At 49.8% G+C, this 13304-nt stretch overlaps 1 protein-coding gene across 3 annotated transcripts in view; it reads left to right on the plus strand.

Annotated features, from left to right (window-relative positions):
- ZUP1 (zinc finger containing ubiquitin peptidase 1) overlaps positions 1-13304 on the plus strand; it is a 62924-nt gene that overhangs the window by 20159 nt on the left and 29461 nt on the right. For all 3 annotated transcript variants that reach the window (XM_033936704.1, XM_033936702.1, XM_033936703.1), the window contains exon 4: positions 1502-1623. In XM_033936704.1, coding sequence (XP_033792595.1) covers positions 1502-1623 — 122 coding nt within the window. The remainder of the gene's footprint in view (positions 1-1501; positions 1624-13304) is intronic.

Below are 13304 nucleotides of genomic sequence, written 5' to 3' on the forward strand. Positions count from 1 at the left end.
CTGCTTGCAGTGGCTTTTCTAGATGTAAAGCGCTAATATGGATGAATGCTTGGCGGTAGCCCTAGCTCTGGGGGTAGGGCTCCATTCCAGACTCCTCCTTGGAACTGCTCTATCTATTATGGTAGAGTGTAGCTCTGAATGCCGATTTAACGTAGAGCCTTCTGTGGTGATAGAACGCCACTCCATCTCTGGGGCTTGTGCACTGGTTGATCTCTGAGACTGAGTGGGCTCAATCACTGGATATTGGAGTCAAGCTCTACCCTTGGCTGGTGGTTGGGCACAGCCCTTCTTTTGGGGCTGCTGTGCCAGATGCCTTCTTTGATGGTGGAGAGTGTGTCAGTAGTACAGCTCCTTTCCTAGGGGAGGCGTGCCCGCCCTATTTTTTCCTGATGCCTCCCTAGGTGCTCAGATTGGTGTGCCCTGTGCATCTCTGGGGACATTTCCTTGTCTCTCCACCTAAGTTTTTGGTTTCAACTCCCTCCTGAAGTAGGGAGTGTACTAATGGGCCATCTCTTTACATTGAGTGGTACATATCTCGTTCTTGGTAAGCTTGGTGCACAGCTTCTAGTTTTATTTTTTTTTTGTGGAGCACCGGGTCCTGTCCAGGGTAGATATACTTTGGACAGATGTTCTTGGTAGTCTTTTTCTATAATGGTGGTCCTATTGGGTCCTTGCGAACTACATGGACTGGTATGTCCTCCTTTGAATGTTCTAGTCTCGATCTGCTCTACTAAGGACTGCTTTGCTACATCTCACTTGTCTCTGGATTCATCTGCTACTGATGATGTGGAAGGAAAAATTATATATTTCATACCTGATAATTTTTATATTTTCCTTTAGTCACACCAGATGAATTCAGGGTCCTACCCTTTAGGTCACTATCTATTCCTTTTATTTCTTTCTGTTAGATTTGGCCATGTGCTGTGCTAGAAAATTATCAGGTATGATGCATAAATTTTCCTTTGTCTAATTTTTTAATAACAGCTATTATAACGCTTGAGGTGGTAAGAGCTCATAAGTTAATTGGTGTTAATCGGTGTAAGCAATGCCCATATACTAACCAATTAGCATAGTTTCACCCAATCGTCACTCCCAAATGTACCCCAGCGAGACCTCAGAGCAGCCAATCAGCTAGCAGCTCTGCAAGGGACAAGAGCGCAGGAAGATCGCTCCTATCCTGGCCCACTGCTGGACCACCAGGGATTTGAAAGGTAAATGGGGAAGGCAGAAGGGAGGTAAAAGTTGTCACAGTTGGCCGGGACAGGAGGTGGAAGGGATCCCTCCTGTCCCACCACTGGATGACCAGGTCTTACGGCAGGTCCAGTGCAGGTCTGCAAGGGATCAGGAAGGAAGGAGAGATGACAGGGTACAGGGCAAGGAGGGGGGACAGGGTGCAGAGCTTGGCAGGGTAGGAAGGGAGGGGAAATGGGGTATGGAACTCATTAACATATTAACACAGTTGATCCAATGACGTATGCTCCTTTTTTGTCTGTTTGGTCAGGTGAAAATACAGGTAGATGTTCTAGAGATTTGGCACTGGCAAGGCGGTTACAGGATGAGGAGGACAGATGGAGAAGATCTCAAGAATCAAGACAAGAACAGGACGAGTTCCAGAAACTCCAGGTGCAAACAATTATTACTAACCAGTTTATAAATTTATTTCCAGTGCAATAGGTGAGACATTCTAGACAGTAGGGTTATTTCCTCATAGCTGCAGAAGGAATCCACTCCGGATTTTTCACTCTGCCTCTGTTGTACTTCACTGGGCTCTCTTGCTCCACCTTCAGTTCTTTCCTTCTGCACATGTGCCTGCAGGAGTATTTGTTCTGCTCACCCCATTTTATTATTTTTAATTCGATGGTATTTCATCCCTTTCAGGTAATTTGGTGTTTGGAGTAATTTTGAAGCTCTGCCTGCTTGAAAATATCAGATTTCTGTCTGTAGCTGACAGGCTAATCCCACTGGGTACCTGTTAAGCCAGCCTGCATAGTTTTTTCTTGAGCTTGGGGCCGTCCCTGATGTGGTCTCACTTACTGTTTAAGCGGGGCGGCCATCGTTGCTTTCGGAGCTTGGCATAACTGGTACTTCCAGACTGTGGACCCTCTGCAGCCTAAGAAACGCAAATGTAAGTCGTCAAAGAGTGACTCTTCGCCCCAGGAGCTGGACACTTTTGCCAAATTTATGAAATTATTGTGGTCCGAGTTTCAGAACAAGTGTTCTTCCCCCTCAGCAGCATCTTAGTGGCGTCTTTTGGCATATCCTCGCCTTAGCCTACTGCGGCTTATCCCAGGACAAGCAGGCAGGTATTCTCACTAGTGGGTGATGTCATCAGACAGAGCCCCGGTACGGACGTCTCACAAGCACGTGTTGCTTGTAGAAACTTAAAGTTTCTAGATGCCCGCACCGCGCATGCGCCGGTGCCTTCCTACCCGGAGATCCGGGCGTGTCTCCTCAGTTCTTTCTTTTCCGCGGAGCTGAGAAGTTCAACTTCTTCATGCGCTAGCTGAATTCAGTTAAATTTGCCTTCCTTGTCCGCGTTTTCGTTTTCGTTTCTTTTAATTACTTTAACAGTTCTTTTTCTTTTTCAAAAAAAAAAAAAAAGGAGAAGATTATTTCCTCCGGCGGGTCGAACGGGCCGGCCACGTGGCTCAGGCCCACGGGCTTCGACCTCGCGGCAGAGATTTTCCGGCCTATGTCCCGGCCAATCACCGGTTTTAAAAAGTGCAGCAAGTGCCAACGCGCGATTTCACTCACGGACCCTCACTGGCGCTGTTTGCAGTGTTTGGGCCCTGACCACATCCCGAAATCGTGCGGGCCTTGCTCTACCCTTACGGCACGCTCTTTCAAGCGGCGTTGCCTATTGTGGGAATCGATGTTCAAGATGGACGCAGCTAAGGATCCCTCAGCCTCCACTTCATCTGATACCTCCCCGGTGCGGGCGAAACCGGCATCGACTCCTCCTGCATCGAGTGCGGTGAAACCGGCATCGCTCGCCCCGACACCATCCACGAGCTCGACGTCGGTGCCTGCCCCGGTCTCCTCGGTTCAGGTACCTCTTCCTTCCACAGTGCCACCAATGGTCATCAAAGTGCCGAAAGCTACTAAGCAGAAGCACTCGACCTCGAAGGAGCGCGATGCCCGTGCAGGAGGACCCCCTTTCGGTGCGGATCCCTCCCTATCGGCTTCGCTACGGTCCGTGCTGGAAGCTCAATTCGTTGAGCTCATGCAGACCATCGGACCCGGGCTCATCGCTGCCATACAGGGTGACCTCCCGGTACCGGTCCAAAGGGGCGGTCCGCCCCCTCCCCCTCCCCCACACCGTTCGACCTCGACAACCGACGAGGACGAACGAGGGAGGGCGGCGATACCCACGCGGCAAGCCTCGCTTACCGACATGCCGCCATTAGAACCCATTACGCCTCCGCGCCAACATGGGACCAGACCTTCGATCGATACTCGAAGCCCTGGGCATAGTCAGGAAGAGTTCCTCCGTACTCCTTACCAGACTTGGGTAGCATCGCAGGAACCCGCATCGCAAACCCAGTGGCGATCCACTGCTTCCAGCCCTATCCACTTGGGGACCTCGGGAGACCATGCGATGCACAGACGATCCCGATCCCCGTCCCGCCACCGAGACGGGCACCGATCGAGACACTCATCCTGGCACTCCTCACGCTATTCGGAGGTGTCACCGCAGAAAAAACTGCAACGTAGGGGATACTCCTCATCAGAGGCGTCCCCTCCGAGGGGCCCAGAGTACGAGGAGACACCGGTGCCCGATTCTCCTTGTCACTCCCCGATGTCCACGGACCTGGAGGCCTCCTCCTCCGCCAGCCCGTCCCACAGACCGACGCTGGCGGAACAATTGTCCTTCTCATCATTCCTCCGACAAATGGCGGATGATCTGGATGTGACCCTTGACACGGGCTCCCGATACTCCAAAGAGTATCTGGACACCATGCATTTACCTAACCCCCCAACGGAGTCGCTTCGGCTCCCCCTGCATAAATTGCTGGATCAGACCTTCATGCAGTGTTTCGAAACACCGTACTCCATACCGGCGATTCCCAGCAAACTCGATGCTCGATACCGCATCGTGCACCATAAAGGGTTCGAGGGCCCCCAACTCTCCCACCAATCCCTGCTGGTCGAGTCCTCCCTAAAACGCTCTCATCCCTCCCAGGTCTACGCCTCTGTACCGCCGGGCCGAGAGGGGAGAACGATGGACAAATTTGGTAGAAAATTCTACCAAAACTCCATGATGGCGTCACGGGTGCTAAACTACAACTTCTTTTTCTCTTCCTATTTGGAGTTCTTCTTGCCGGTGCTCCGCAAGTTCACTCCGTTCATAGACAACCAAGCTCGATTCGAGTTCGAGGAAGTGGTAGCCTCTCTCTCCCAATTACGCCTCCAGCTGATGCAATCCTCCTTCGATGCATTCGAACTCTCGGCACGCGCCGCCGCAAGCGCGGTAGCGATGCGTCGCCTGGCATGGCTCCGTACCATCGATATGGATCCCAACCTTCAGGACAGACTCGCCAACGTACCATGTGCGGGAGCTGACCTGTTCGATGAGTCTATCGAAACTGTTACCAAGAAGCTGTCGGATCATGAAAAATCCTTTCAATCCATCCTGCGGCCCAAACCCAAACCTCAACAGTCTCGACCTTCCAGGCCACCCCTGATTTACCAGCGGCGTTACATGCCCAGACAAACGCCTGCTGCGAGGCAGCCTGCGAAGAGACAACCTCCCCAGAAGTCTCAGCAAAAACCTCAGCCACCGGCCGTACCTAAGGCCCCCCAGCCCTTTTGACGCCCCCCCCGGGAGCATAACCTCGGCCTCTCCCATAGGGGGCCGCCTCCATCTTTTCTACCATCGATGGGAGGCCATAACTACGGACCTATGGGTCCTCACCATCATAAGAGAAGGATACTCTCTTCAATTCCACCGGGTCCCCCCGGACCATCCCCCAAGAGAGTATCCTTCAAGCTCGACGCAGACCGCCCTTCTTCTTCAGGAAGTCCAAACCTTACTCCAGCTTCGGGCTGTCGAGCCGGTCCCGTCAGACCAATTGAACCGAGGGTTTTACTCCCGGTACTTCCTCGTCCCGAAGAAAACGGGCGACCTGCGACCCATTTTAGACCTTCGGGCCCTCAACAAGTTCCTGGTCAAAGAGAAGTTTCGCATGCTGACTTTGGCTTCTCTATACCCCCTCCTCGAGCAGAACGACTGGTTATGCTCCCTGGATCTCAAGGAGGCCTACACTCACATCCCCATTCACCCGGCCTCCCGAAAGTTCCTCAGATTTCGGGTGGGAAATCTGCACCTACAGTATCGAGTGCTACCATTCGGCCTATCTTCGTCCCCCAGAGTCTTCACAAAGTGCCTGGTGGTAGTGGCCGCAGCACTCCGGGACAGGGGTCTACAGGTATTCCCATACCTCGACGACTGGCTCATCAAGGCCCCGTCAGCCCCAGAGGTCACTTCGGCGGCCGTGGCTACAACCTACTTCCTCCAGAATTTGGGCTTCGAGATCAACTTCTCCAAGTCTCATCTACAACCCACCCAGACCCTCCCCTTCATCGGAGCGGTCCTGGACACCACCCGACTCCGAGCATTCCTACCTCGGCAACGCATGGAGTCTCTTCTTCATCTCTGCCAGTCGGTGTCGACTCGCCAAACCCTACCGGCGAGACAACTGATGGTGCTCCTGGGCCATATGGCCTCCACAGTACATGTGACACCCTTTGCCAGACTCCACCTCAGGATCCCCCAGTGGACCCTGGCATCACAGTGGAATCAGACATCCGATCCACTATCCAAACGCATCTTAGTCACACCTGCTCTTCGGCAGTCTCTACTTTGGTGGATGACCTCTTCGAATCTATCCAGAGGTTTGCTGATGCACTCTCCCCCCCATCAGAAAGTCCTCACGACCGATTCGTCGAATTACGCATGGGGGGCCCATCTGGAGGGTCTCCGCACCCAAGGATTCTGGACCAATGCGGAGAGACTACACCAAATCAATCTACTGGAACTCAGAGCCATCTTCAATGCGCTCCAAGCTTTCCAACACCTACTCCACGACATGGTAATCCTCATTCGCACAGACAATCAGGCCGCCATGTATTATATCAACAAGCAAGGAGGCACGGGCTCGGCCCTCCTTTGCCAGGAAGCTCTACGAGTCTGGGACTGGGCGGTGCGCCACAACACCCTACTCAGAGCAGTATACATCCAGGGGGAGAACAACGTCTTAGCAGACAAACTAAGCCGTCTGCTACAACCGCACGAATGGTCTCTCCATTCCAGCCCCCTTCACCAAATCTTCACGCAATGGGGGACGCCTCAGATAGACCTCTTTGCGGCTCCCCACAACGCCAAACTGCCTCAGTTTTGCTCCAGGATTTACACTCCTCATCGCCTCGAGGCAGATGCTTTTCTACTGAACTGGGGGAAACGATTTCTATATGCGTTCCCACCATTCCCGCTGATCCAGAAGACTCTGGTCAAGCTGAAACTCGAACGGGCCACCATGATTCTAATAGCTCCTCGGTGGCCCAGACAACCTTGGTTCTCCCTCCTACTCCAACTCAGCAGCAGGGAACCAGTACCACTTCCAGTGTTTCCTTCACTACTTACTCAACATCAAGGATCACTACTTCATCCCAACCTGCAGTCTCTCCACCTGACAGCTTGGTTCCTCTCAACGTAACCCCTCACCAATTCTCACAAGAAGTGAGGGAGGTCTTGGAAGCTTCCAGGAAGCCCGCCACTCGACAATGCTACTCCCAGAAATGGACCAGATTCTCCTCATGGTGTGTTTCTAAGTCAAAGGAACCTCAGCGAGCTTCCTTATCCTCCGTGCTGGACTATCTCCTACACCTATCTCAATCTGGGCTCAAGTCCACATCCATACGAGTCCACCTGAGCGCTATTGCGGCGTTCCACCAGCCTCTACAAGGGAAACCCCTCTCGGCCCATCCGGTGGTCGCCAGATTTATGAAAGGACTCTTCCATGTTAACCCTCCTCTCAAACCACCCCCAGTGGTTTGGGACCTCAATGTAGTCCTTTCCCACCTCATGAAGCCCCCGTTTGAACCACTCAACAGGGCCCCTCTGAAGTATCTCACCTGGAAAGTGCTTTTCCTTGTAGCCCTCACGTCCGCTCGCAGAGTCAGCGAACTCCAGGCATTGATGGCGGACCCACCATTCACAGTATTCCACCATGACAAGGTGGTCCTCCGCACTCACCCGAAATTCCTGCCTATGGTGGTCTCCGAATTTCATCTCAACCAATCCATTGTACTTCCAGTATTCTTCCCTAAGCCTCATTCTCACCACGGAGAATCAGCCCTTCACACTCTAGACTGCAAACGTGCCTTGGCTTTCTACCTGGATCGCACCAAGCCACACAGATCCACTCCTCAACTTTTTGTCTCCTTCGATCCTAATAAGCTGGGAAGACCCATATCAAAGCGCACCATCTCTAATTGGATGGCGGCTTGTATCTCTTTCTGCTATGCCCAGGCTGGATTATCACTTCCTTGTAAGGTCACAGCCCATAAGGTCAGAGCAATGGCAGCCTCAGTAGCATTCCTCAGATCAACACCAATCGAGGAAATTTGCAAGGCTGCCACCTGGTCCTCGGTTCACACATTCACCTCACATTATTGTCTGGATACCCTCTCCAGACGGGATGGACAGTTTGGCCAAACAGTATTGAAAAATTTATTCTCTTAAGTCGCCAACTCCCCCTCCATCCCACTGAGGTTAGCTTGGAGGTCACCCACTAGTAAGAATACCTGCCTGCTTGTCCTGGGATAAAGCAATGTTACTTACCGTAAAAGTTGTTATCCAGGGACAGCAGGCAGCTATTCTCACGTCCCACCCACCTCCCCTGGGTTGGCTTCTCAGGCTAGCTACCTGAACTGAGGAGACACGCCCGGATCTCCGGGTAGGAAGGCACCGGCGCATGCGCGGTGCGGGCATCTAGAAACTTTAAGTTTCTACAAGCAACACGTGCTTGTGAGACGTCCGTACCGGGGCTCTGTCTGATGACATCACCCACTAGTGAGAATAGCTGCCTGCTGTCCCTGGATAACAACTGTTACGGTAAGTAACATTGCTTTTCATGCATCCTAATCTGAGGGACCCGGATGCTGATGTTTCCCTCACTGATCCCTTGTTTGCAGATACAGTGCTTCTCGGGGCGGGAGATCAGGGATTGTGGATGCCTCTGGGGTCTTGGATCATGGGGATGATCCTACGGTCCTACACTTATTTAAGTTTTTGACTTTGTTGGACCTGATTGCTGAGTCTTTGCAGGAATTGAATTTAATCACTTGGCAGGTTCAGTCCACTTCGTCCTCCTGACTTTGTGGTTTGTGCTCACAGTCTGCAACTTTTCCCTGGCACCCTGATATAAGCGTTCTTATCTTGGAGCAGTTTGACTCTCCGGAGGGAACTCTGAAAATTACTAAAGCTATGTCCTGCTTGTATCCTCTGGCACAGGAGTGTCGGCAGCTTTTGGGTCAGCCCAGGGTGAATACTTTGGTGGTGCAGGTGATTTAAGTGCACCTCTCTTTCCAATGAGAGTGGTGTTTGTGTTAAATGATATGCAGAACTGCTGTGTGGATGGGGTCCTCAGGAAACTTTTTGATTCAGCTACTTTAGGTATCAAACCTGCTTTGGTGGTGTCTTTTGTGTCATGTGCCTGTCTTTCTTGACTGTGCACACTGGAAATTGAGGCGGTGGATCCCCCTCCTCAACTTCTAATGACTGGGACAGATTATATGACTGATGCATTGTATGACCTCATGAGAGTGTTGGGAAAGGTGTCAACGTACTCCATCTCTGGATGCTTTGGGTCAGACAGTGGGCTGGTGATTCCACTTCCAAGGCTACGTTGGCTAGGTTGACTTTTAAGGGGCAGTTATTGTTTGGCAAAGATCTGGACGACCTCATGGATTCTGTGATGAACCGTCGCTCTAAGACTCTGCCTAATAGTAGATCCAGACCCTTCATGGGTTCCGGTCGTTCTAATTTTTGTGGCTCATGGTGCTCCAGACCGTATGCAAATGCCTTGTCACAGAAATTTTCATAGGACTTCTGACGATGATGTGCTGGCTACAGGGATTCCCAGCTTTCAACCTCCCATTCTGCACCCTCTGCCAGAAAGGCTCAGTGACACCAGGCTGAGGGATGCTCCTCTGCGGATAGGGGGCTGGATCTCGGCGTTTCTTCCTGCCAGGATGCGCATTACATCCGACCAGTGGGTCTTGGATATTATTCTGTCGGGCTACAAACTGGAATTTGCTCAGACTCTGACAGATTAGTTTGTAGACTCTTCTTCAGGTCGCCTGGACAAAATGCTCTGGGTTCAGGTCACTGTTCAGTGCTTACTGGATATTTGGGCTATAGAGCCAGTACTGCCTGACCTCTCAGGCTTAGGCAGATATGCTATTTACTTTATCGTGCCAACGAGAGACTCGGAAGATTGGAGGCCTATTCTGGATCTTCAGCACATGAATGCGGCTCTCAAGATTTCCCACTTCTGAATAGAGACCATGCGTTCCATCGTTGCAGCAGTGGCCCCAGGAGAGTTTCTTGCCTCTCTGGATCTCACAGAGGCATACTTGCACATTCCCATTCCCATTTTATTTTATTTTTCTTTCCAGCTTATGATTTATCTTTAATCTTATCTATTGTTTTGCCTTTTGTCTTTGTTTTGTTCTATTTCTATCATTTAAATTTCTCCAGAATTCTACTGTTCAACGGCTCCCCCTTCTGCTTCTATTCCTTTCTCTCCTCTCTTCTACCTTCCAAAGTATTTAGATCAATGCTGTCTTGTTAAAATGTTTATTTTATTTTTATTTTTCCTCTAACTCTACTTTTCACTTCTCTATTACCCTCCAGGTACTTTAGTTAGATTGTGAGCCTTCGGGACAGTAAGGGAATGTTTCAAGTACCTTTCTTATTTCTAATCTTAATGTATATTTTCTGTAAACCGCTTAGAACCTAACGGATGTAGCGGTATATAAGAAATAAATTACATTACATTACATTTTTCTGACCCACTGCAAATTTTTCCTGTTTCATGTTCTGGAAAAACATTACCAGTTCCTGGTCCTGCGTTTTGGGCTGGCAACAGCACCCCGGACTTTGACCCGGACTTTGACCTGTCCCCAGAGGCATTTCAAGCAATAGTGGAGTGCTGGGGGTGGCCCCGCTTTTGACTTCATAGCCACTGCAAGAAACAAGAAAGCGGATCAATTCTTCAGTCTAAGATCGGAGCCCGGCAGCATGGGCCTCGACACTCTGGTGCAGCCATGGCCTCGATTATTCTGTATGTTTTTCCTCCTTGGCCGATGATCGTGGCTCATCTGGGCTGCATCATTCTGGTGGCTCCAGATTGGCCTCGCAGACCATGGTACGCAGATCTTATGCGTCTATGCAGAGGTCGCAGCCTTTGGCTGAGCACCTATCTGGACCTTCTCATGCAGGGTCCAGTCTCCAAGGATTTGGGTCACTTTGCTTTTATGACATGGCTCTTGAGCATGCAGCCTTAGAGCATGAAGGATATTCTGACCTGGTTGTAGATACTCTTCTGAAGTCTTAGAAGTCATCCACGGTGTCTGCTTATGCTAAGGAGTGAAAGGGCTTCCAACATTGGTGTGCCCAGGACCAGGTGGACCCTTATTCAGCTCCGATCTCGTTGATTCTCGCCGTTCTTTAGACTGGTTTGGATAAAGGTCTCGCTGTGGCTTCTCTTTAGGTCCATGTGGCTGGGCTCTCCTGTTTTAGATCCTGGGAGTGTTGGTCCTCCTTGGCGTCTCATCCTGATGTTGCTAGATTTTTGAAGGGGGCTCTTTGTGTCAGACTGCCAGTTAAACATCCTTTCCCTTCTTGGGACTTTAACTAGGTGTTGTCTAGCTTGCCAAGGGCCCTTTTGAGATGCTTCCCTCTTGGATTTGAAGCCATTACTTTGGCGTGTCTGAACTGCAGGCTTTGTCTTGCAGAGACCCTTTCCTCTATATTTTGAAGGCGGAGTTTCCCTTCGGACGGTTCCTTCCTTCCTGCTGAAGGTAGTTTTGGCTCTCCATGTTAATCAGGAAGTGTGTTTGCCTGCCTTTCAACCAACAGGTTCCAAGACACAGGACCACCTGTTGAAGAAACTGGATGTGTGCAAGAGGATTATTACGCAGGTTCTGGACCTGTTGGGCCGCCGCGTGAGCGGACTGCTGGGCACGATGGACCTCAGGTCTGACCCAGCAGAGGCATTGCTTATGTGCTTATGTGCTTATGTGCTTAGTTCTCTTACGTTATCTGGAGGTCACTAACGAGTTTCGTCTCTCTGACCATTTGTTTGTGCTGACTCATTCAGTTCAGCGGGGCGCTACCGCTTCCAAGGCCTCAATTTCCAGATGGATCTGTAGGGCCATTACGTCAGGTGTTCTTCAAATTCAGATGCCTCTTTTTACAAAGCATTGTATGGTCTATTCATAACTACCTCACTAATCAATTCATATTCGCTGGACCTGTTCGATCCACATGTCATCAATCGTAGGCTGCACTCAAAAAAGATTCACCAGAAGACTATTATCTTACCAAGCTGCCACTAAAGACCCAGAATTGAGTCAACTGGTCTCTTACATGCACTTTAGGAAGCTCCTAAAACATACCTTTTCCTGAAATTCAGCAGTCCTTCTTAGATACTCTCAGAAGCTACCTCAAAATGCTAACTTAAGCTACGCCTTGGGTTTTGGCCAGGTACTAGGGACATGGATTGGCCACCGTGAGAACTGGCTACTGGGCTTGATGGACAATTGGTCTAACCCAGTAAGGCTATTCTTATGTTCTTAGCTTGTCATTTATTGAGAGAACTCACGGATACTGGTCTGCTATACCTCCTTTGTAAAGCTTAACTGCCTACCTCTAAACCTTACCGTTTACCACTGTTGCCAAGTTATGTGGCAGCCCCTTGTCATTAATCTTTCTACCACTTTGTAAATATATACTGTAGACTACCTTTGTAACTTCACTGATAATCTTATTCCTGGTCAGTTTTTCCTCTTTTGTAAACTGCATAGAACCGCATGGCTTATGCGATAATAAAAATATGTTGTTATTACGTCGGCTTACGTTCTTGCTGGGAAACAATCTCCTGTTTCTGTCAAGGCACATTCTACCAGGGTTGTAGATTCTTCGTGGGCTAACACTAGATCTGTCTCCCCTGAGGAGATTTGCAGAGTGGAAACATGGTCTTCTCTTCACACGTTTGCCAGGTTCTACAGAGTGGATGTGGCGGCAAAACAGGACTCTGTTTTTCAGTCCTCGGTCTTAAGGGTTGGCGCAGAAAGCCCGCCCTAGCTTTTTGGGGACTGCTTTTGCACACCCCTACTGTCTAGAATGTCTCGCCTATTGCACTGGAAAAAAAAGATTTATGTACTTACCCTGTTGATGGGTGAGACATTCTAGACCAGTGTTCTTCAACCTTTTTACACCTATGGACCGGCGGGGAAAAAAAATTATTTTGTGGACCGCCAAACTACTAGGTCTGAAATTTAACGCGAGCTCAGTCCTCGCAAACCATCTGATCCCATCCGCACAAGCCTCAGTTATGATTTTATACTGAACGTATTTTATTAAAGTATAAAAAGAAACAATATTCTGTACAATTGTCATTTTATAAATACAAATAATACAGAGCAAGGATCAACAAAACCCCTGTCTCCCCTCCCCTTCACATATATCCCCTCTACTATCAAGAAAACTGAATAAGCCAAATTATTACAGAATGCTACACAGAAATATCATGCTAACAGAATTCCGCAGTCACACACAGCAGGAATAGGGTTAGGGGAGTGCAACTAGGGCAACTGCCCCCCTGGTCAGAGAGAAACCTAAGCCACTGCCTGGACTTTACAGTCCCCAGTTATGTCTAACACCAGCTCCAGCAGGATATATATTTCAAATCTGATATATTCTAATCACAAAATAGAAATAAAATTATTTGTTTCTACCTTTTTGTTGTCTCTGGTTTCTGCTTTCATCTTCTTTTCACTCTCTTCCTTCCAGCGTCTGCCCTCTCTGTCTCTTCAATCCAGCATCTGCCTCTTCCATCTACTGTCTGACCTCTCCCCCTTCCATATGGTATTTGTCTTCTTTCTATCCCCCTCTCCCCTTTCCATCCAGCCTATGCCCCCTCTCTCCTTTTTACATGATTCATTCCAGCTTCACTGCTCTCTTCATTTTTATCTCTCCTATACCAGATCTAGCATCTTTGTCCCTCTCAATTTCT

The sequence above is a fragment of the Geotrypetes seraphini genome, chromosome 3 (assembly GCF_902459505.1).
Source record: "Geotrypetes seraphini chromosome 3, aGeoSer1.1, whole genome shotgun sequence".
NCBI classification, from domain to species: Eukaryota; Metazoa; Chordata; class Amphibia; order Gymnophiona; family Dermophiidae; genus Geotrypetes; species Geotrypetes seraphini.